The sequence below is a fragment of the Morus notabilis genome, unplaced genomic scaffold, assembly GCF_000414095.1.
Source record: "Morus notabilis unplaced genomic scaffold, ASM41409v2 Scaffold645, whole genome shotgun sequence".
Lineage (NCBI taxonomy): Eukaryota > Viridiplantae > Streptophyta > Magnoliopsida > Rosales > Moraceae > Morus > Morus notabilis.
This window is the reverse complement of record NW_010363463.1, coordinates 213064-235875: the sequence shown is the minus strand read 5'-3', so window position 1 is coordinate 235875 and position 22812 is coordinate 213064. Positions and strand designations below refer to the sequence as shown.

Genomic DNA, 22812 nt, shown 5'->3' with positions numbered 1-22812 from the left:
CAAAGCTGAAAACCCTAGAAAACAACAAGTCGCGAATCGTCGTCGCGAATACGAGAGGGAGGAACCAGAGCTTGAACGAGGCCCTCCACGACGAGCGGTGATGAGCTTGATCAAGGACACGAAGGCCGCCATGGAAATTAGGGCTTTCAAGGAGTTTTCGGATGCAAGGTGGAGGAAATGCGTTTGTGTTCTCGTCAGAGCAAGGTTCCGGCGAGGAGCTGGCGAAGCTCACTGGTACGGCGGCGATTTTGAGATTTCCTGTGCCGGATCTTGATGATCTGGTTATATAGCTGGACTTTTGTTTTTAATTATTATTATTATTTTTTAACTTGGGAGTGGGGTTCGTAGATCTCTTGGAGATAGGAATTTTTTCATTTTATAATTGTTATTTGCGTGATGGATATGAAATTTGTCGTAGCTCTATGAATTATTATTTGCGTAGGAATTTATTGTTCCATTCTTATATATAAAACAAAATTTTTCTTTCTTGTTCTTGAATTGGCTCTTGCAAATGTTTTTTTAGGGAAATTAGTTCTGCAAGAAGTTAACGATTTATATCCAACGACGAAAAAAGAATCTACAGTGGTAATTACCGAGAAGGAAAACAGTAGAAAATATATATGAAAAACTTAAAAAAATATATAAGTTAATTTTTAATTAAAAAAATTAATAGGTCATAACTTGTCAAGTTATGATTTATAATCAGATAAGTTATAGATAAATTTGTCAAGTTATGATTCATAATTAGACAAGTTATGAATAATAACTTGTCAAGTTATAGTTCATAATGAGATAAGTTATAAACGAAAATAGTAATTTAACCTATTTATTAACTTATGTAAATTATTAACCTATTAATTTTAATTCATCTCAAATCTTAACTTATGAATTGCTCGTATTCTTAGATTTATACAAAAAAAAATAAAAAAAAAACCTTGAAAAATGGCATCATTCCCAAACGACAGCGAAATAATTAACGTCACACGTAAACGACATCTCTCCGTACTAAACGACAGGGTTTCAAAAACGACAATACAGCTAAGGCATTTATCAATATGACGAGTTGACGACAACATCACACTTAAACGACATCGCTCAAACTAAACGACAGGATTTCAAAAACGACGATACTGCTAAGACATTTATCAATATGACGAGTTGACGACTAGATTGCAAGAAAGATGACAACATCTTAGACACTGCTTGGCAATCATCTTCCGAAGCAAAAGTAGCTTTATAAATTGCACTAAATCAAAAAACAACGATAATCTCTTACGAAATTGACAACATGCATATAAACCATAGACGGTGGCAGTTAAGGACTGCTTTTTATTCTTTTTAAATATATATATATACAACAATGGATGTCGTTTTAAAACATTCCTAAAATCATAATAATAAATGTTGAAAACGACATAACTTCTGGAAAAAAAAACATATATATCAGGAAAAAAAAATCTGTCCTTTTTAAATAAAAAAAAAAATCATCTATGATAACGAGGACGTTATAGCTTATTAGGAGACTGCATAATTTTATCTTTTGTCGAAACACGTCACACATGCTTAAAATTTCCCGAATGAAACTACAAGACCCAAAATTTCTTTGTTCTTACAATTTAGAAATTGAAATATCAAATGCATATAAAAAAAAAAAGAAAAAAATTTTGGATGAGGAAAGTAAATATAGCAATCGATTTTTTTTACAACTCAAAAAGTTATGAGGTACCGTGGCTGCAGCACGGCCCCATATTCGCATATCACATTACAATGCTCCTCACTAATTCACATTGCATTTCAGAATTGAGTACAAAAAACATAAAACTTCCAGCAAAAAATGAAGAGGGAAGAAAGAAAAAAGCAAGCAGCAAAAGAAAATCCGGCTGCAAGCGCAAGCTCAGAGCAAGCCTGCCTGCCTCAATGCATTCTCGAACTCTTCATCATTATTTTTAACCTGCGAAAAAAAAAAGTTCAAAGAATAAAATTCAGACAAACTATCCTTTTATTTGAAAAACAACCACGCCTCATATATACCACAATAGATTCGGTCTGAAAGTAGAGCTCTATCTTTCTCATTGTTTCAGCGTCTCTATCACCACATATAAGATTAAACACAGCTCCTGCAGGTAGCACAAAACACACATTATTGTTGATTGTATTTGTCACCACAAATAAAATGACTATGACTTAAAGAACTTTCAACTTCTTTTTGAATAAGAAACAACGAATTAACGTAAACCACCCAGAACACATGATCAGCAACTTACCCTTGCGGCCAAAACGCCCTGCCCTACCTATCCGGTGCAAATAGACCTCATAATCCGGCTCATGTGTTTCATACTTGATCGGCAGATCATAATTAATGACCAAATTAACCTGCAAATCCAATCTATGTCAGCTTGCCTGTCTTGAGCACTTCAGGTTTTGTGTTCTATGTTCACATATCAAAGCAATAGCTAAAAGAACAACTAATATATGAATAGATAAAGAACAAGGGAGAGGAGGTAAAGATGGTACCTGTTGTTGATCGAAACCTCGGGCAAGGAGATCAGTTGAAATCAACACTTGAGAAAGACCACTTCTGAACTCGTTTATGAGCTTGTCTCTGTCTTCTGGTGTGATGGCACCCTGGATGCTCGAAACGGTATAACCATCCTCAGTAAGTTGCTTGTGCAGCATGCTTGCACTGTTTCTTGTTCGAACAAAGATAATCCTTTGCCCCAGATTCTCACCCAGATCAAAAATCCGCTCCTTAATAATTTGGATTTTCATCAGCTCATCATGGCAATAGACTTTATACTGCTTTACTGCCTCCAGTGATAACTCCTCTTTCTTTACAAAGAGCTGATTGTATGATTTCACAATCTTCGAAACAAAATTTTTTACTGTTTCATTAAAAGTTGCAGAGAACAGAAGCACCTGAAAGACAAAGGTAACAGGAAAAAAATATGGTCAATCACACCATTTCAATCTACAAAAGTCAACTGCAAAAGTAGTACTTTGAAAGACATAATGAAAGAACATGAACATAAGAGATGAAAAAAAAAATACAAAGCAAATCTAGCTCATAATTCATGACTGAAATGTTTAACTAGATGTTATTTCAACAAACCTGGCAATGAGAACTGCTTCTCTCAATATCCTTCTTTATCCTCAAAGAATCATCCTTAAAACCATCCTGCAGCAACGTTAATGTGCATCAGAAATAAGGGGCATATAAAGCCTTTTGGACTTTGATCAAACCTCAACTTGACAGGGAAGATTACATTACCTCAGCAAGCATGTGATCAGCCTCGTCAAAAACAAGAATCTTCAAATGGCTAGTACCCAACTTCTTCGCCGACATCCACTTCTTTATTGTGCCAGGAGTGCCAATTACTATTTGAGCAGAGATTGGGGCACGTTTGGAAATCGGCATGTAGTCCCTGCTGTCCATTGGAACAGCACACTCAGAAGTTATCCCCGCGTATTTTCCCATTTTTCGTAGAACTTCCATATTCTGCCACATTCAGTTTGTATTGTCACAACAACAGAATACATAACACATAATTTCTGCTTCAAAATAACAGTAAATAGAATGATCTTTACAGGAAAAGATTTCATAAAGTTTGCATTTTGGGCAAATACTAACAGATTCTACGCCCATTCTTTTCGGTATCGTCATAAAAGCAACAATAAGCGTATAATTTTCACTTTAGCATCAACAAAAACACAGTATAATAAGTGAAGAGAGCAATTAAATCTGTAACAAGTTCACATCTTTGGTCAAGGTATTGCTAAAATCGACAGACAAAACTAAATCTTGTTGGAAAATGGTCTAACAAAATCTCATCTTTTGCCCACAGAAGCTGCTGATTGCTTACAGATTCAAGTAAACAAAATCTCATCTTTTGTGTACAGAAGATGCTATCAGATTCAAGTAAACAAACGAATAACCAAAAAAAATCTAAAGAAAGACCACCTGAATGGCCAGCTCTCTAGTAGGGCAAATGCAAAGCGCCTGAGGGGCCTTGAGATTGGGATCAACACGACTCAACATTCCGAGAACGAAACAAGTGGTTTTACCGGACCCGTTATGAGCTTGGGCAATCAAATCCTTGTACGGAGGGGTCAAGATCATCGGCAAACTTATGGCCTGAATCTTACTCGGCTTCTGAAACTTCATCTCCACGTACAAGCCCTTGAGCAATTCCGGCGAGAGATTCAAATCCTCGAAATTACTCGCCGACGTGTACGGCGTATCCCCGGACGTGACCTAATCCCCCAAATCGGAAGCCAAAAACGTCAAAAATCGCCCAAAAACCCTAAATCCTAAATCCTGACTTCTCAAATCGAGTAAGGAAGACTTACGGCTTTGATGTTGCTGTCCTCTGGCTCATCAAGGAACCTGTTTATCTTCTTGCTCTCGTCGATTTTCAAGCCCTCGAGGTTAACCTCCGAAGGCGAACCGGACTCCGTCGTCGGATCCTCGGCATCGTCGTCCACGATGTCTCCCCAGCGTTTGGACTCCGTCGCCGGAGGCTTGGTCTCCGTCGGTGGCGGCGCGGCGGAGGCGGCAGTTTCGGAATCGGCCATGGGGAGGGATCCGGTACATTTGATTGCGGTGGAGGAATTGCTAATGGGAATAAGAATAGTAATAATAGTAATATAATAGAATAGAATAGAATAGAAAAAAAAAAGGATAATTAATTGAAGGCATGTTTAATTAAGGGGGATTCGTGTCATAATTTGAATTATAGTTCGTGGTTCGTTATAATATTTTCTCATAAAAAATACACGTAAAATGAGAATAGTTATGAATCATAGTTCTGAATCCATGAACTAAACGTCCCCTGTTGATTTGAGTTTTTAATTTGAGTTTATATATGATTTTATATAAGAGTTTTTCACTGTATTAAAAAAAATAAGATGTGACTGTTTTTGAGAATTTTTTACTATAATAAAACTCTAATTTTAAATTTAAATCAGTGAAATAAACGGAACTTTATTTAGTTGTAGACTTGTATTTTACAAATATTGTGGAATGGACAAGAATTAATTTTATTTAGACAAAATTACCTTTAAAATAAATTAGGCCCCGTTTTTTTTGCTGATTTGAGTTTAGAATTCAAGTTTTGTTACAGTAAAAAAACTCTCAGAAACAGTCACATCTAACTTTTTTATTATAGTAAAAAACTCTCACACAATATCACATCTTAACTCGAATTAAAAACTCAAATTAGTGAACCGAACATGCGCTTCTGTTCAATAGTTCCAGAACTTTCAAAATGCATTCGTTATTAGTTGCTCTTGTAATCATGTTAAATTAAAAGAAGAAAACTCCAGAATCAAAGCTACTCAACTAATACATGATATGCACTATCACAAAAGTCACACCCTATCCATGTACATGCAACAATAATTTTTTAGAGACAAATCTCACAGATCAAAACTTAACCCATTTGCTAACCCATGACCTTTTTTTGAACCCAGAAATTAACCCATACAAATCTAGAGCCAAAAATAAATAAATTAATTAAAGAAAATAACACATTCAATAAAACCCATGACCTTTTTTTTTTATAACAAATACAGCACCTATAAACGAGGGGTTTTAGCATAACTACCCTTCAAACTTATCATAGTTTAACAAATTGTCCTCTAATTTTTAATCTTGATAATCAATCCTTAAATATATAACTTTATTGTAATGTGTCTTATTTTATTAAATTTTTTTGTTAGATTTAAAGGATTAAAAGTTGAGCAATTGAAATTTTTTTGTTACATTTGAATTGGAATGTTAGAATTTTTTGTTGCATGTGCTTTTTCAACAATAATTTAACATAATCATCGTCAAAATGAGGCATATTGCACAATTTTACAAGTTAAGAGAATAAGTTTTTAAAATTAAAAATGTAGTAGGCAAGTTGCTAAAGCCATACAAATTTGAGGGACAAAAGTGTGTAAAATACTTATTAACAACTATCATTGTTGGGCATCTCTTCGGCTACGCCTGCCAAGTACTGTTCGGGAGCATGCCGCCAAGAAGACACTGTCGATACTCCACCCCTAACGGTGTCATTGAACATGATATCTCTATCGTCTCTAATGCTCGACACCTTTTGCACCTGGATATATTGTGCCATATGCCATCTTGTGACCAATCTCTCCGCCGAGTACTTTCAATATTCGGGGGTTCATATTGTACTCCTTATCATCCGTACAAGGGTGATCCTAGTCGTTAGATTGGCCAAATAAGGTCGTCGTTGATTCGCGACACATGTATCTATGTCTGACAAGCCTACATGATCGTATCGGTCGACCTCCAATGGACGGTGGCTAAAACTCGGGTCCGGCAAGTAACTATAAATACCCCCCAATGCTCATTTATAAAGTACAGACATTTCTCCTCACTTACCCATTGCCTCCTCATTTATTGCTCCCGAGCAAGATTCTAACTTGATCGTCGGAGGGTCTTTGGCTGACACCACACCGGTGTCCCCAGCTGACCCTGAGCCTTACTTACCTCCCATGCAGGATAACTAGTCAGCACTTCAGGGAGACAAGCAACTGACCAGTCAAGTCCAAGTCGGGTAGGACAGTCCGACCACTATGCGCAACCACACAAGGGTGTTCAGTCAACAAAGACATAAACAATCATCTAAAAAAATAAATAAAAAATTATGTGAAAAATCATCTAGAGATGTAATTAAATAATGAGATTATTATTTCTAAGTTTAGTCTCAAAAAATTATAATTTGATGATAGTTAAACATACTCCTACTAAAAGTTCAAAATATCAAAGTGTGAAGACAAACACGTAACTAACATTAAAAGAAATCCTGAAAAATGTCAACAATCCACGCTTAGTACACAAGTTAGTAAAGAGTGCTCAAACAGATCCGTCGGTCGAGGCTGAAAAAATTAAAAGTGAACTGATAAGTCAAGAGCCATATCTCGCCTCTCTACGTGCAGCCTTTGCATTACGGATCTCAAATTCCATCAAGCATCCAACATGTATTCTCTTAGCCTTCCGACATCCTACAAAATATACTGTCGAGGTCCGGTAGATCCGGAGGGTCCGTGTTTCGGGGGTTGACACGCGTAAGCACACGGTTTGCCAGAAGCGGATCCAACGTGGCCGAACTTCAAAGTATATGATGATGACAGGACCTCCAACGAAAAAGTGGGGTCGGTTAGGCCCAATTAGGCCGAAAGACATGTGTCCTAAGACCATCTGTTGCCGAAATGACGAAAATACCCTGCAAAAATGTTAGAGAATCCCACAAAATAAATAAAAGAACTCTGGAGATGAAGAATGGTGGGAGGCGCGACCAAATAGTTGATGGAGATTAGGAGGCTAAAGATGCCTTGACAGAGTAATGCTCTGAAGACATACGCGGGTTGCTCCATGAACTAGGAAAGAGTGACTCGTATGGTGGATAAAGCTTAGAAGAGTGTGAAAATAAATTTGGTGGGGTGGATAAGGCTTTGGTGAAAGAAACTCCAAAAGTAACGCGTGTTGTTCTGGGAGTGGGAACGGTGCTCGGAGCACTTGACCCTGAAAATGAAGACTTGACACGCACTAAAACCGCCAATTCTAAGGAATCCAAGGATTAAGAAATTAGACATTTCCCTGGATGTCTCCTATTAAAGTGATGAATATCAAATTAGATTCAACTTCAACTTGCGCTCTTTGTAAGTCCCCGGTTTGATTCTAATCACATACCGAGTCTTGCTGTTTCTTGGGGCTGCTTTGAACGCCGCACTCACTGTGGTGAAATCACCTGTACATATTATCTTTTGCCACAATTGCATTGAACCTGGTGGTTGCACAATATGCTGTTTTAGCTGCATATTGCATGATCAACTACCGCATGAGCACCACTACAAAACGAGCAGTAAGTGTTGATGAAGATGAAGTCATCTTTGTGGAAGCTAATATAGTTTTGAAATATTAAATGCATGCATGAAAGGCTTGAATATGAGTCCTGAGTTTGTTAAGAATTAAAAAACTATGTATATCTATAGATGAAAGGCATTCTTATTATAAGAGGGATTTTTTTTTTTTTTTTTGCATTTTTAGTTTTATGAAAATATCATAAATGTAATTATTTTTTAAATATAATTTTTTCTTAATCTTCTCTATTATGTTGGGAAAAATCTTGAATAGAATACCAAAATAATATTTTATTGACAGATACTAAGCTTTTATCACATGTATGTACCAAATATTCGCTCTATTCAATTATCAATTATCAATATAGGCTAAAACATTGTTTTAATTTTTCTTCTTAAAAAAATAAAAAAAAACTTGAGACCAACAAATAAATGTAACCTTAAAGATAGTAGGTTTTGAATAGGAATTAGATTTAAATAACATATTTTGTTTCTTTTTCTATAAGCACGAGGGAAGGGTGCAAATGCAATGATTTCATTGTCTTCGTTTAGTTTCCAAGTGCACAACGATCTCGAGATAACATTGAGGAACATCTTCAACTAAATCCACAACCAGCAACGCACAACTCAAACGCTCAACATGTGCTTTCATTGATTTCAGTGTCTGTAAACATAATGTATTATGTACAAAAATTCTATTACAAAACTTTCGAACTGTATGGAAAGAATGCCGCAGACGAGTGGGAAGAATGGTCAACTGAAAAAAAACCGTCTTCCGTTAGGTAAAAATTAAAATGGAATCGGATGACTTGGTACGACGATCATGTTCTTCGGCAAGCCAGAATAGAATCCCGGCCAAGCGACCAATACTCTTTGCAGGGAATGCATATCCATGGCATTGGTGAAGGAGAGTTGGCCACCAGAGTAGATCCTATTCTGGGGGACAAAAAATTACTATGAGAGAGAGACATATGCAAGGGAGAGAAATAAACTAGAGGCCAGTATAGTATAAATAAGCGGAGTGAGTCACCTTTTGCCAGTGAGAACCCCGTAAGCGGAAGCAGCAACAGATGATCGCGAAATGCCAGAAAAAACATTTTTATAGTGAGGCAATACTACTTCTCCTGAAAGATATATATAGTTCGCTTTTAATTAGTCAGCATGAGAGATACTATAAATGTATTGTGAATCAGTGCAGTATGAATTATTCAAAAGTTGGAAAGCACTTTGACTACAGTACAGTACAGTACATCAAGATGGAAGCTGTAAACAGGTAGGGAGAGTCATTCAAATAATTTGTATCGAAAAAGACATCCGTTTAAAGGTAGAAATCATCACATATATTTCGTCCACGATTTAGGTCAACGCATGAGAAAGTTGAAAAAACGCGTGCCTATCTCTGCTAAATGTTAAGCAGGCTTTAACTTTGTTCCATGGTGCAATGTAATGCATTTCTCTGAGCTTGGAACCGACCATAAGAAAGTTTAACAACGAAAATCAGGAAATGACATATATGTAGAGTATAAATAATGGTCATCTCCAACATAAGAATACAAAAAACCCAGGATTTCTTCAATGGAAATTTGTGCGTACACTGAAAGCACATAAATGGTGTGGTCCTTGTTAACCCCAAAACTGGTCTAAGAGTGTGTCTATTAAGCAAAGATTAAATATTCAAACAATTTGGCTGTGAATTTAAGATACAGTGCTAATGATAAGGCCTCATCCATTCTACGATAAAAACATCAAGTTCATTCCAGCAAAAGAGAATAGGAAAAAGAAGTCTCACCTAGAGTCATGAAGTTGCTGTGGAGAACTGAAACCATCAAAGAAGATTTTTCTCTGCTTATGACCTTTTTAACCCGAAAATTCTCAAATGGGGAGTCAAAATTATCAGAAGAATCACTGGCATCACCCTGACAAGACACAACATCAAACCAAATGCCAGAGGGAAACCTTCCTGGCCTAACAAACCAAAGGAAAATTTTGATGTATGGCGTAGCATGAATAACAGAAATGGTGAGTCCAATCAGAATACAGATAAGGTTGATGGTGGTGGCCAAGATGCTAAAGAAGATATAGAAAACAGAAGTGGTCGGTAATAGAAGTAGGAGTGGTGTGAACAGAAGGGATCCAACAATGTGCTGTTTCACAGTGTACTCATAGCTATCAAATCTCTGACGAAGAGGATTCCACTTAAGGCCCCTGGAAAATGTTAAAAGAAAGAATCACGATAATTGATCTAGGTAAGGCTTTTCAGTTTTAGGTATTATACAAAGAAGTACACAAAATCATACGAAAACAAACCAAATTCGTTTTACAATTACAATGGCATTTCACCGGGATAGAGTACATCAGTGCATGCAAGACTCAACATGATCCTCCAATTCACCCAAAAAATATGTTAGTAGCCGTATATTTTTTTTTCCCCCAAACTTTTCAAATAATGTTCAAAATTTTATGTTGTACTTGTACAGGTATCATTAGATAGAAAAGATGGTTTAGGCCACAAAATGCTTGCATAAAATCGTTGACTGTTGTAGTTAGAATCAAACAGAATTTAGCCATGAATTCTGTTCCAAGATGCCAATAGGACCAGAGATAGATGCTAAACAGTCGCTGTTCTCATAAAATGCAGCTGTCTTTCAAGTTACAGAAATAAGCTCCATTATAAGTATTTGACAATGGCTTTTAACTAATTTTGGGAAGAAAGTTAAAAAAAAAATTAATAATAATAATAATAATATCAGAAACAATATTTTGTATTATAAATGAAGTGAAAAGTCTTTGAAGATTTAAACACCACATTAAGAAAGAAAGAGTGATGAAGCAATACCTGAAAAGGCGCCACAAAGATGCTATCGCTTGTATCTGTGTTGAATATAAAAGTGAGATCAAGCAATGGATAGTTGACACATGTAATGTAGCTAGAGCAATAAAATCTTTGGCCAATGAAGCAGGTAAAGTCGCACCAAAAATTATGCCCAGAATAGCAAGGGATCTAATGAAGAAAGTAAAATGAAACCTAACAAAAATCCAAAGGGTTGACCAAATCTGGATTGCATTAAGAGAAATCATGCCAAGTACTCCTGCCAGTTCTGTGTTTAACTTGAAACCTGCGGGGACTCCCATCAACCACACACAACCAGAACGCAATAACTTGTTGGTAACATCATCGGCAAAGTTAAGAACCCATGAGCTGGCAGATTCAGCATGATACAACAGAGCCAAACCAAACAAATTTCCAAGAAGAACATCGGCTGCTAAACTTGACCACATGAAATGCCTCTGCAAAGCAGCTTTCTCCGCATATTCCACACATGACAGAGACCTTGGTTATTGAAGAAGAAGTGATAATTAGATCTAAAGCATGAAATAATTATAATGAAACATTAAAGACAGTCTTAACTGTAGAAACTAGAAACATAAGATAACAATTTCATCAACGAGTCTCCGAGTCTTTTGTGATGGAAACAATAAAATTGCTGTACCATCTAATTATTTACTATTTCAGGGCTTCATATAGCAAATACCTACAAAGGTCTACCGCATGTAAAATGGGGAAACAAAAAAGCAAAGCCGACGATGATAAACACATAATGTATGTGTTATCTAAATTTCAGTCCTGGAAAACCTATCACTTATGTTATATGACTAGGCTTCATAGAGAGATTAACAAATCAAAACAATTATAATAATTAAAAAAATACAAAACTGCTCATCAAAGGTTAAAAAGACCATTTAAAATGGCATCAAAATCCAATATTCTAAACTAGCCAAGAAATTCAAATGAGAAAATTATATTACCTAATGCCCCTGTCCTGAAGGAAGAATGGCCAATACAAGATTTGGGAGCAGCGGATTTGAATATTTAACCCAGCAGTGTTGAACACGTTCGTTAATGTAATGTATATCCACGAGCTTGATGCATAACTCAAGACCTTGTGAAGGGACTGAAGAATGACATAAAGTATAGTGGACAACAAAGCCACAGAAACGGCAAATAGATGCCACATAAATGCAAAAAACCTGAAATGCAACAAGAAAGGCTAACATCACTTGCAGATGAAACAAGGATAGATATTGAAAAATAGGGATGGAGATATTCATGAAGAGAAGAAACAAAACAGTGTAATACCAGGAAGAAGATCTCTTGGGTTCCAGATGTCTCCAGAATAAGATCCTAGCAGCAGTGGCACTATTAATTGCCAGAATGACTGTGTCCTGTTTATAGTTGTTAAAATAAAATTAAAATAAAAGTCTAGTTCATGAAGCACTAAAAGGAATCTTAGAAGTTAGTTTACCATATCACAAAGTGGCTGCTTTTGTTGAAGTTCTTCAACCCACTTGGGTATTTTGAAAGGAGCTTTCACTTGTTCAGATGAATTTTGAAAAGGTAATGAGAAATGATGAGCACCATAGGTAGGGGTCTCATAGAGTACAAACTAGGTTTGTCCAAAATAAAAAGAAACTGTATTAACAGCCAGATCTAATCACTGTCAAAAATGAGAAAATAAGTGAGATCCATCAAGCAAATTTTCTTCAGATGTATTCATGACTTACATACGTGAACATCACATCGCGACACTATCTGACCATTCCAGTGTATGTGATGCAATTTGGGAATGCAAAATGTGTCTCTTCCAAACTTTTCATGGGAACAACAAACAAGCTGGATCCAACTATTTCGGATAGGAATTCGCTTATCTTTCTCTGAAAACCGATCAAGTATATGGCACCCACACGTCCATTGGCCAGAACTCTTTCCACATATATCCTGACCATAAAGCGCATTTGCATTTCCACAACTTGAGGACGTGGGCTCGTCACCTTCTTCCATTCTTACTTGTGACAATTCGCCATTGCATCGATGATCAGTATCAGCAGTATAGTAACCCAACAAAGAAAGCGTTGATTTCTCCTGTAAAGACACTGGCATTTTCTCGTTTGTTTCACAGAGGACTCCCTGAGAGAAAATGGCCGCAAATTCCATAAAATTGTACACCAAATTGAAACCCCATTTGTCATACTAACAAAATATCACTTTCTCCAATAGAATCTAGATTACACGATACATCCATGAAGCTCAAAACTTTGTTTCGTTACATAACCTATTTAGAAATCTACCGAATTCCAACACAATTTTAAAATGCAAAATAAAGAAAGCACAACAATTTAACGAAACTTGATAAAAATCTCAACTGTGCTTTACCGGAACTAGACATATACAGGCATATGAGCTCAGAAACGTACATTAGTTTCCGCTTAAGCGCTCATATAGTTCATTTATCCGTTTATTGAATTTTAATAAGAAGAGGCAAATCAGGATAAAGAAAAGAGATTGCCAATCATACGCTAAATTAAATAATTAAAAACAAAGCACAAAGAATGTCAAAATAAATCACTTAATAATTTATGCTTATTCTTTAAATTAATCTAGCAAATTCATATACTGAAAGAAGTTAATATCTGAAGTTTTCACAAACAAATTGAATTAGACCGTATGATTTGCAGTTACAGTTACTAAAACAGGATTTGCGAACAAAGAACAAGATTCCCACTCTTCCGTGGATTTGGTACCTGAAGACCGGGCAGCGAATCAGAAAGCGAGGATTCGCTGCAGGCAAAAGCAACTAGGACGTCGAGGGAATTCGCAGAAGAAGAAGAAGAAGAAGGGACGAACCAGCCGAACAAGAAGGATTTGGAGTGCGATGGTTCAGTTAGAGAGAGCTCCTTCGGCCACCAAACTCTACATTTCATTCTCATTTTCGAAATGTCTCGAGTCAATTCACACTCACGCGTCGATCGCCGCCATTGATCTTGATGGACGGAGCAGCTAGGGCTTGGTTCACGACGGCAATGGCGTAAAGGTATTGGCGGGAGAGATAGAGAGAGAGGACAGAGATACGGCGATGCGTTCGAGAAAAGATCATCTGTGATTCGGAGTTGCTGATATTTTGTGACGACGCTATTGCGAGGCAGCGTCTAGAGAGGCGTGGAGTTTTTAATTTAAGTTCATACGTGATTTTTTGTAAAAAAATTTTATTATAATAAAAAAATTAAATATGATTATTTTAAAAAAAAATTAGAATATTATATTAAATCTAACTTCTTTAGGAAAAAAATGGTGTATAGCGAACTACTCATTATTTAAGAATTTAAAATGTTAATTGATTATTATATGTTTTTTTTTTTATTTTGAATTCGTTTAATAATATAATGTGATACAATATGATTTGTTAAATACGTCTTTAAAAATAAAAAATTGAATAAGCAATGAATTGACATTTTCACTTCAAAATAATAGAGTTTGATTTTCATATCTACCATCGGAGAGAAGTAAAATAAAAAGGAAATTTTTGTTTCTTTGTTCTTTTAAAATTATGTTATGTTTCTCAAATATTTTCAAATGAGTGATATATTCGAATATTAACCTTTTAAAAATAATATTTCTCTAACACATTAACAACATTATAAATAAAAATTAAACCCTAGATTCTAAGTAACTCATTAAAACTCATGTGAAATTCATTTTTTTAAGGGTTTGAGAATCATAATTCCATCTTTCACAATAGTTTGAACAGTCTATATAACTTCTATGATCTTGCACATATGCTTAGTTGTGGAATTAAAAGGGTTATTACTCTAGCCTTTAAACAGATATAGGCTTCATTCATTTTATCGATTCGAGTTTTCAGTTTTAGATTTTTATAGTTAAAAACTCTTAGAAAATGTCACATCTAACTTTTTCTGCTACAGTTAAAAACTCTCAAAAAATGTCACATATCAACTCAAATTGAAAACTCGAATATGCAAAGCGAACGAGGCCATAATTTGTTCCAACAAGAATAGTTGGTTTATGTGTTGATCCCCCTTTACAAAGCCCATATGGTCTTTCTCTCGAGATCACGCGGTAATCTGTGTGAATCACTACGGTACGACTTGTAAAACACGACAAACATATACCTAATTGCTGAAAGTCACACGCACTGGTTAGTTAGTTCATCAAATTGATCAAATAAATAAAACAGTGTAATAAAAATAAACATAAACAACCATAAATGGAAAACACATAGATTATTGGGATAAGGAAGGAAAATTTAGGCATCGACTCCGACCGTTTAACTCTATATTTATTAATAAATATTGTATTTATCAATAAATATCGTATTTATGAGTAAATATCATATTTATCTGAAAATTCGACCATTAACTCTCGCAAAAGTTTAACATTATATTTATCAATAAATACCGTATTTACTAATAAATATCATATTTATTCGAAGATCCTGCCATCGACTCTGGCGGTCATTAAACACTGTATTTACCGGTAAATACCATATTTACCAATAAATATAGCAGATTCTAAATTGTAACTACTAAAATATTTATATGTAAATACAGTATTTACCATGTTCAAAATTGTAGTTACAAAGTATTTAAATGTATTGGTAAATACCGTATTTACCATATTTATCTGAAAAGCCAACGACCTACTCCAGTGACTGGTAAATACCGTATTTACTGGTAAATATCTTATTTATTGATAAATATCATATTACTATATTTATCTGAAAATATGATGATCGGCTCTGTCGATTGGTAAATACTGTATTTATCATATTTGTATTTACCAAATTTAAAAATTTCTACAAATTAATTAATATTACAAATTGATCTAAAAAAATCCCCAAATTTGTACAAGAAAAAAAATTCCAAGCCTAATCCCCAAATCAACCCCAAATCAGTCCCAAATTTGATTCCTAAATCCTAGCCCTATCCTATGCCAAACCCACCCCTTCCTAACACTTGTAAGAACCCACCCCTTCCTAACACCTGCTGGCCACACCTGCAACAAAAATCAACAAACCACGACAAGAGAGAAGAGATCGGCGACTCCCGGAGAAGCTTCACGATGGTGAGTCCCGATCTCTACAACTTCTTCTCCTCATCGTCTTCTTTGTCTTCACTCACGAGATCAGAGATCAGCAACGTCAGAGCCGAGATCAAGAACTCCGACGAGCACATCAGTTTTCTCTTCAATCCCTCCAGCTGAAACCCTAACAAAAAATAGCGAAGAGAAATTGCGAACAAAAATTTTGAACACAAATCGTGAAGAGAAATTGCGAGAGAATCGTTACCAGAAATCCCAAAGAGAATCAAGACAGGAATTGCGAAGAGAAAGAAACGTCACCAGAGATTCCCTAGCGCGGCGGCTATCGTCGATAATCAGAAGTCGCCATCGTCGCTGGTCGCAGCTGCATCTGATTTACAGAGAGAGAGAAAGAGAGAGGTTGTAGAGATAGAGACAGTAGAGAGAGATAGCTTTTAGAAAAGTAAGCTGAGAGATAACTAGAAAAAAGAAAGAAGAAAACATTGTGGGTGAAATTAGAAATGAATAATTTATTTCAAAATGAATAAGAGAGATATGCTATAATTTATCAATATTTAGAAGATATGCTATTTACTTCAAAATGATAGGTAAAAAATGTTATTTAGTGTATTATCCCTAGATTATTTAGCTTAACCAAAATTAAGAAGTGAAAAACCAAGAGTGCTTGACACGTGACATGAGCAAAAACAAGTTGACTTTGAAGTCTAAGGATGAAAAGTCCAACCTGAACACTTAAGTGGGCTGGGACTGAGATGGGACAAACAGTGTCAGGCCTTGGACTGGCTTAAACTTTGACCTCTATTTTAAACTATGATTTAAAAAAAAAAACAAACACATGAAATTATGAACTCCGCCAATACGAATCCAAAAAATCTCATCTTGAAAGTTGCTTGCCTCTACTCGCCTTTGGAAGAACAACCCTTTTCAAAGCCTTATTGCTTGTTTTCAGTTCAACTAATGCACTTCGGGCCTTGTGATCCACCTTCAATCCCACAAACCTACTTCAAATCGATTTGCACGAATGCAAGAGTGAGAGAGGAGAATGAAACTACTAGAATTTTGCGATACAAATTCAGCTCTAGGAATATGTACAAATCTTCTGTTGTGATTCATCAAATAATTGAATTCCTTTGATACAAAAACATCCGGGCGTATTTACTTATCATAAACATGATTTGGCATTTTATCATCTATCAATAAACGCGAGTTTATCAGGTTTACAGTTCAGTCTACAATGACGAAGCAAAATATGCAACTCCAAATATTCAAGCCAGGTCTTGAAGGTACAAAAATGGGCCCAAATGGGCCAAATTCATGGGTAGCAAAGAGCAACCACCACGAGCTATCTCGCATTGTAGACGGGTTGGGCTAGTGCGAATTAAGGTGATGGGCCAGGCCTCGACTGAGGTGTTTCTCCTTTGTGAAAATTATTCTTAATTAACATACTTATTTAACTAAGAAGATATTAATAAAAAAAATAAAGAATGCACTCTAATGGGTATTTATCTTCTTTTTCCTTCTATTTTCCAAAATATATTTTTTAAATTAAATATATCTTTTAAGTTCAAGGGTGGAAAGTATATTATACAATTGTTTATTTTTTTTTTTTTGTTAATTCTTTTCATAAATCAAACGTTTCTATTAATGCATAAAAGTGGTATTCTTTTGCATGCAACCATGTATATTTACAGAAATACGAAATTTCCTTTTCCTTTAGTTACTGAGTGGTTGCAAGTCACTAGTGTCTTTTGCTCTATATGAGTTTGCCCTAGTTCAAATTGGTGTTTCAAAGTGTAAGTTTAAATAGATAATAAAACATCATATCATAGAATAAAAATTTAAATTGATGTTTAGTTAGCGTGAGAATTGCAAATAAATAAGAAATAGAATCATGGTTTTAATCCAGAAATATTAGTAAATAGGCTCAAATCTGTGAGAATTTAAAAAGGGGATAAAGTTCTCTAAAATTCATAATTTTGGATTCGCATGGCTTCTCATCCACGTTTTAAGTTGAAAATTTTAACAACTAAACGTGAGTAATAAATCAGATACTGAGTTCACACCAGAGTTATGGGTTATGAACCCGCGAAAGGAACGGACGCTAATACATGCGTCAAGGAACCTATAGGCGCGTTTGGAATTCGTTCTAAAATGATTTTATTTTTTTGTATGAAAATGAAAATAAAAATATTTTCAATATCATATAGAAATCATTTTTAAAAATGTGTTTGATAGTTTTATCAAGAGATTATTTTCAGTATACAAAAACTTATTAATGTCTCTCTCTCTCTGCTAAAAAGAGGAGAAAACAAAAATAAAAAATAAAAAACGACTAAAAGTCATTTTTCATTTCTCTCTCATTTTACACTAAACTAAAAAATCGTTTTTATTTCTATTTTTTATCTATATTGCGTCAAACGCCGTTTTGGAAACGTTTTCATTTTTTCTTTTACAAAAAATGTAAAAAATAAAAACGGAATCAATTCTAAACACGGCCTTATGTTTATTTTATATTTTTTATTTAGCAACAATTGAACTCAAATATGTGATGTGTTTATAGCGCAAGGCTTTTTTAATTAATTAATTTAATCTCACTTTATTCCAAAATTTACCACCTATTGGACTCATCAATTGCACGGCAGCACAAAATTCCCTTCTACGAATGATGAATAAACGATAGAACACCACTCTATATCTAAACAATGATTACTATTTGTTAAATCTTTCAAATATGTATAAACATGGAAAAATATCTATGGCTTGTTTAATTCGTTGATTTGAGTTGAGATGTGATTTTATGTGAGAGTTTTTTACTGTAACAAAAAAGTTAAGGCCTCGTTCACTTTGCGGATCCGAGTTTTCAATTCGAGTTGAAATGTGACATTTTCTGAGAGTTTTTCACTGTAGCAGAAAAAGTTAGATGTGACATTTTCTGAGAGCTTTTTACTGTAGAAACCTAAAACTGAAAACTCGAATCGGTGAAATGAACGAAGTCTAAATGTGACTATTTCTGAGAGTTTTTTACTGTAACAAAACTTAAATTTTAAACTTAAATCGGTGAAATGAACGGGACTCTAATAAAACTATCAAAGGATGCATTATTTACAATCATGGGGGCCTATAATAATTCAACGGGACCCACAAGATTGGTGGTGTATACCTAAAATAAAACTAAACCTCTCCATAATGTATATATTTGGTGCCATCGTCCTTAACACTCCTTAACACATGTATAAAAGAAATAGTAATAATGATGGCAATTGGTAAGGTATGACCAATGTGTACAACTTTTGGTTGGCAAGAGATATATGGTGTTGTCTTTCTTATCCTTTTTTCTCGCATTACCGACCAACAAACCATGTGTACAACGCGCAAAATCGGGTGGAGGAAACCTAAGCTGGTCCCACCAAACAACAACTCGCCTTCCCTTATGCGAAAGCGAAATTTATATTGGCCGTTGATATAACAAAACATTTTCATCATGTTTGGTGAAGGAATTCGTTTTATAATTTGAATCATGATTCGTTATAATATTTTCTCTTATAAAAAATACACATAAATTAAAAATAATTTTAATCACATGATTTTAATTCATGAACTAAACGAACCGTTTATCTTAATCGTGGATTACGTATTACTAATCATTCCCAAAGTCAAAAGTGCTCACATGGGTTGGCCCCATCCACCCCCTTTTTTTTTTTTTTTTTTTTCAGGGTAACTAAAGTGGGTAGCTTTCTAGTCAGGGAGGAAAAAAACAAAGCAAACTGACAAACAAGATTTTGGGGAATCCAAGCACAAAAATAAAAATAAAAATGGTAAAATTTGTAGCGCTTTTTTGTTTTTTTTGGTTTTTTTAATACATTAGCGGTGAGTGAGAGTGTCACAAACTTATTTGATATGTTTTAATTTAATTTTTAATAGACGTTTAGTTTATTAATTCAGGATCATAATTTAAAATTATTTTCGTTTTATGTATATTTTTTTTAAAGAAAAACACTATAGAGAATTATGAATCATGATTCAGAATCAACGACGAATATATGAAACAAACATCCCTTTAGAGTCATTAGTCATTATCAGATGGAGACGTTTGGTTCATGGATTAGAATAATGAGATTATAACCATTTTTGATTTATGTGTACTTTTTATAAGAGAAAACACTGTAACAAACTATAAACCATGATTCAAATCATGATATAAATCTCCTTACCAAACGTCTCCTAAATGATTCCTCATCATAAAATTCGCAACGTTTGAAGCACTCTAAATTCTAAAACACTATTCCTAAAAAAAATAAAAATAAAATAAAACACTATCATACCATTTTTTTTTTTTAAATTCAAGATAAGCATACATCCCCCTAAATCACCAAAAAAAAAAAAAAAAAAAAAAAAAAAAAAAACCAATATCAATTATATGTGTTTGCATATGTAACAAAAGATAATTTTTTTCTTTTATTTTTTTATCATGGACTTTCACTAGTAGGATTCAAAAAAATGAATTATTAAGTAGTTTTCTACTTCACAGTAATTAGATATGTATTAAAAAGTGTTAGAAAATGATGTTATTGGTACGCTGGTCTACTGAAAATAAATCTTTTTATTGAGTTAATAAAAGAATGAGGTGAGTACAACGTATAAAAATTTAAATTGACTAGCTATTTCATTGCTATTCTAGCAATTATGAGTAAATAGTCCTAAGATAAGGCCCAAACCAACTTTTTAATTTGTACTAAAATTTATAATATCATACTATTACAGCTTCCTGGAAAAAAGAAAGAAGGAGCTTCCTTACGTCCCTCAGCGAAAAAAAAAAAAAAAAAAAAACCTAACACAGACATTTACCGTGTTTAGAATTGATTTCGTTTTTATTTTTCACGTTTTTTGAGAAAGAAAAAATAAAAACGTTTTCAAAACAGCTTTTGGCGCAATAAAGATAAAAAAAAGAAACGAAAACGATTTTTTAGTTTAGTATAAAATGAGAGAGAAATAAAAAACGATTTTTAGTCGTTTTTCTTTTTTTTATTTTCGTTTTCTCCTCTCTCGAACAGAGAAAGAGAAAGAAAGACATTAATGGGTTTTTTACATTAAAAACAATCTCTTGATAAAACTACCAAATAAATTTTCAAAAACGATTAGATTGAAAACGTTTTTATTTTTATTTTTATACAAAAAATAAAATTATTTTAAAAGGAGTTCGAAACGCACCCCAATTCATTTTCTCTTTCTTGTTGTTCTAAGGCTGCAACACATTAACCCATAACTGATTTTTTTTTCAAAGAGCGATACAAAATTAAGGTGATTAATATTTAGCGACAAATAATACTTCTCAAAATTTCCAATTAGTGGTAAAGTTAATTCCCGAACTTATAATCTTCTCAATTAGAACTTCTAACTTAGTGACAAATATAGCCAAATTGATAACGTTCGTCTAAATCAATTAGAATAAAACGCGATTATTTTATAAATGTATATGTTAAAAATTTGCAGAACAAAAACAAAAACTGCTCTAATGTATAGATGATACTGTTAAAAAAAATTCCACTAGCTAAAAAGAGGTACTATTAGAAGTGATCTTTTTTTTTTTATAATTGTTTACATAAACATAAAAAAGACTTCTAAAAGATAAATAGAGAAACTTCAATAGTAAGAAGTTACCTTATTTACTACTGATAGGAAGGGTTATTTTGACAGTTTGATTAATTTTTTAGCTGTATAATTTGTAGGTATTTACGTTAAAAATTGACTGTTGGAGAATTTGAGTGTAGATGAGGAAAAAAATAAAGAAAATAATATGATTTAAAGTGTATAGAAATACTTTTTTTTAAGATTTTATTTGTCATCACTTCTTAAAGTTTGTTAATGAGTTTTAATGGTAAATTACCCTAAGATACAATAAACATTTAAACACAATATCTAGTAATATTATTATTTACCATAACAAAAATAAAGTCTGAAAATTTTCTGGAGAATTCATAAAAATAGAGGGGTCATTTTATGAATGAACATATCCTCTTCAAACATCACAACCATTCACATCAAGATACATTTTCAATGTAGGTATAACTTCATGGATTAATACATCTATTACAATAATTATATCTATTGTAAATTGATGTCCAGTCATGTGTGAAAACATATCACTGATGAATACAATGGTTCAAAACGTTTCATATCACAAATCACAGTTTTTTTTTGCAGAAAATCCGTTGTAGGATAGGCGCTGCAGCGCCCAAAATGGACGCTGCAGCAGGTTTGGCAGCGCAATAAACACGTGTTGCAACGGGTATTGTTTTCTAAATTGTTTCCACACGTGTTTTAACAGTCTAAAAAATGTTTGATCTAAATTGAAATACATATTACAATCTTTCTAAAATACACCGCATGCAATACAAAAGTGTAAAGATCCATTTAGTAAATACGTTCAAAACATGGTAATTTGAGCTTTTATAATTTAGAAATGGAATGAAAAATTTGAAATATATGGTTTGAACTTTGGTTCAAAACATTGAAAACAATGAGAGGACTTATACTCGGAGTCCTTAAGGGCTTGTTCTTTTAAGTCAAAAACTCAAAAAAATGTAATTCAAGTTACACCTTTATTTGAGTTGACGTTTTTTTAAGTTTAAACTCGAGTTCAAACTCGAGTTTATGACTAAAACTCAAGTTCAAGTTTTCCCTTCAACTCGTGTTCAGAAACTTGAACTTAAATTAATGAACAGTATTTTTTCTATTCTTAAAAATGCTATAACTTTTTCATTTTAATTCTGATTGAGATGATTTTTTTTCTATGCGTTGACAACGAAAAGACGAATAAAACCAAACCCATATACCCTATTAAAATTTTTCATCAGCATTGAGTTTTTATTAAAATACTATCTAAATACAAATTCAAGTTTTGACTCACTCAAACACAAACTCAAAAAGATTCTTATCTCAAACCATAACTCAAATGTACACAACCAAACACAAACTCAAATTACAACTTCAACTCAAATTATAACTCAAACTCAACTCAAAATCTACACTCAAATCACCTAACT

The 22812-nt window shown here is 33.9% G+C and overlaps 2 protein-coding genes across 3 annotated transcripts; both read right to left on the bottom strand.

Moving 5' to 3' along the window:
- Positions 1-1555: 1555 nt before the first annotated feature.
- On the bottom strand, positions 1556-4608 carry LOC21398609 (DEAD-box ATP-dependent RNA helicase 38). The gene is made up of 8 exons (XM_010104416.2): positions 4348-4608; positions 3959-4252; positions 3269-3496; positions 3110-3175; positions 2515-2916; positions 2265-2373; positions 2032-2117; positions 1556-1951 (listed from the first exon to the last, which is right to left on the bottom strand). Exons 1-8 carry the CDS (start codon positions 4570-4572, stop codon positions 1895-1897), a joined length of 1467 nt encoding a protein of 488 aa, XP_010102718.1. The 5' UTR covers positions 4573-4608; the 3' UTR covers positions 1556-1894.
- Positions 4609-8518: 3910 nt separating this feature from the next.
- On the bottom strand, positions 8519-13813 carry LOC21398608. Of its 2 annotated transcripts, none has more exons than XM_024169671.1 (9): positions 13456-13813; positions 12443-12841; positions 12180-12320; positions 12014-12099; positions 11683-11904; positions 10712-11206; positions 9665-10080; positions 8906-8999; positions 8519-8829 (listed from the first exon to the last, which is right to left on the bottom strand). In XM_024169671.1, the coding sequence occupies exons 1-9, from the start codon at positions 13639-13641 to the stop codon at positions 8697-8699; spliced, it is 2172 nt and encodes a 723-aa protein (XP_024025439.1). In that variant the 5' UTR covers positions 13642-13813; the 3' UTR covers positions 8519-8696. The 2 variants fall into 2 exon arrangements, with proteins under 2 accessions (XP_024025439.1, XP_024025440.1); XM_024169672.1 differs by having other exon boundaries at positions 8519-8811.
- Between the last annotated feature and the right edge of the window lie 8999 nt (positions 13814-22812).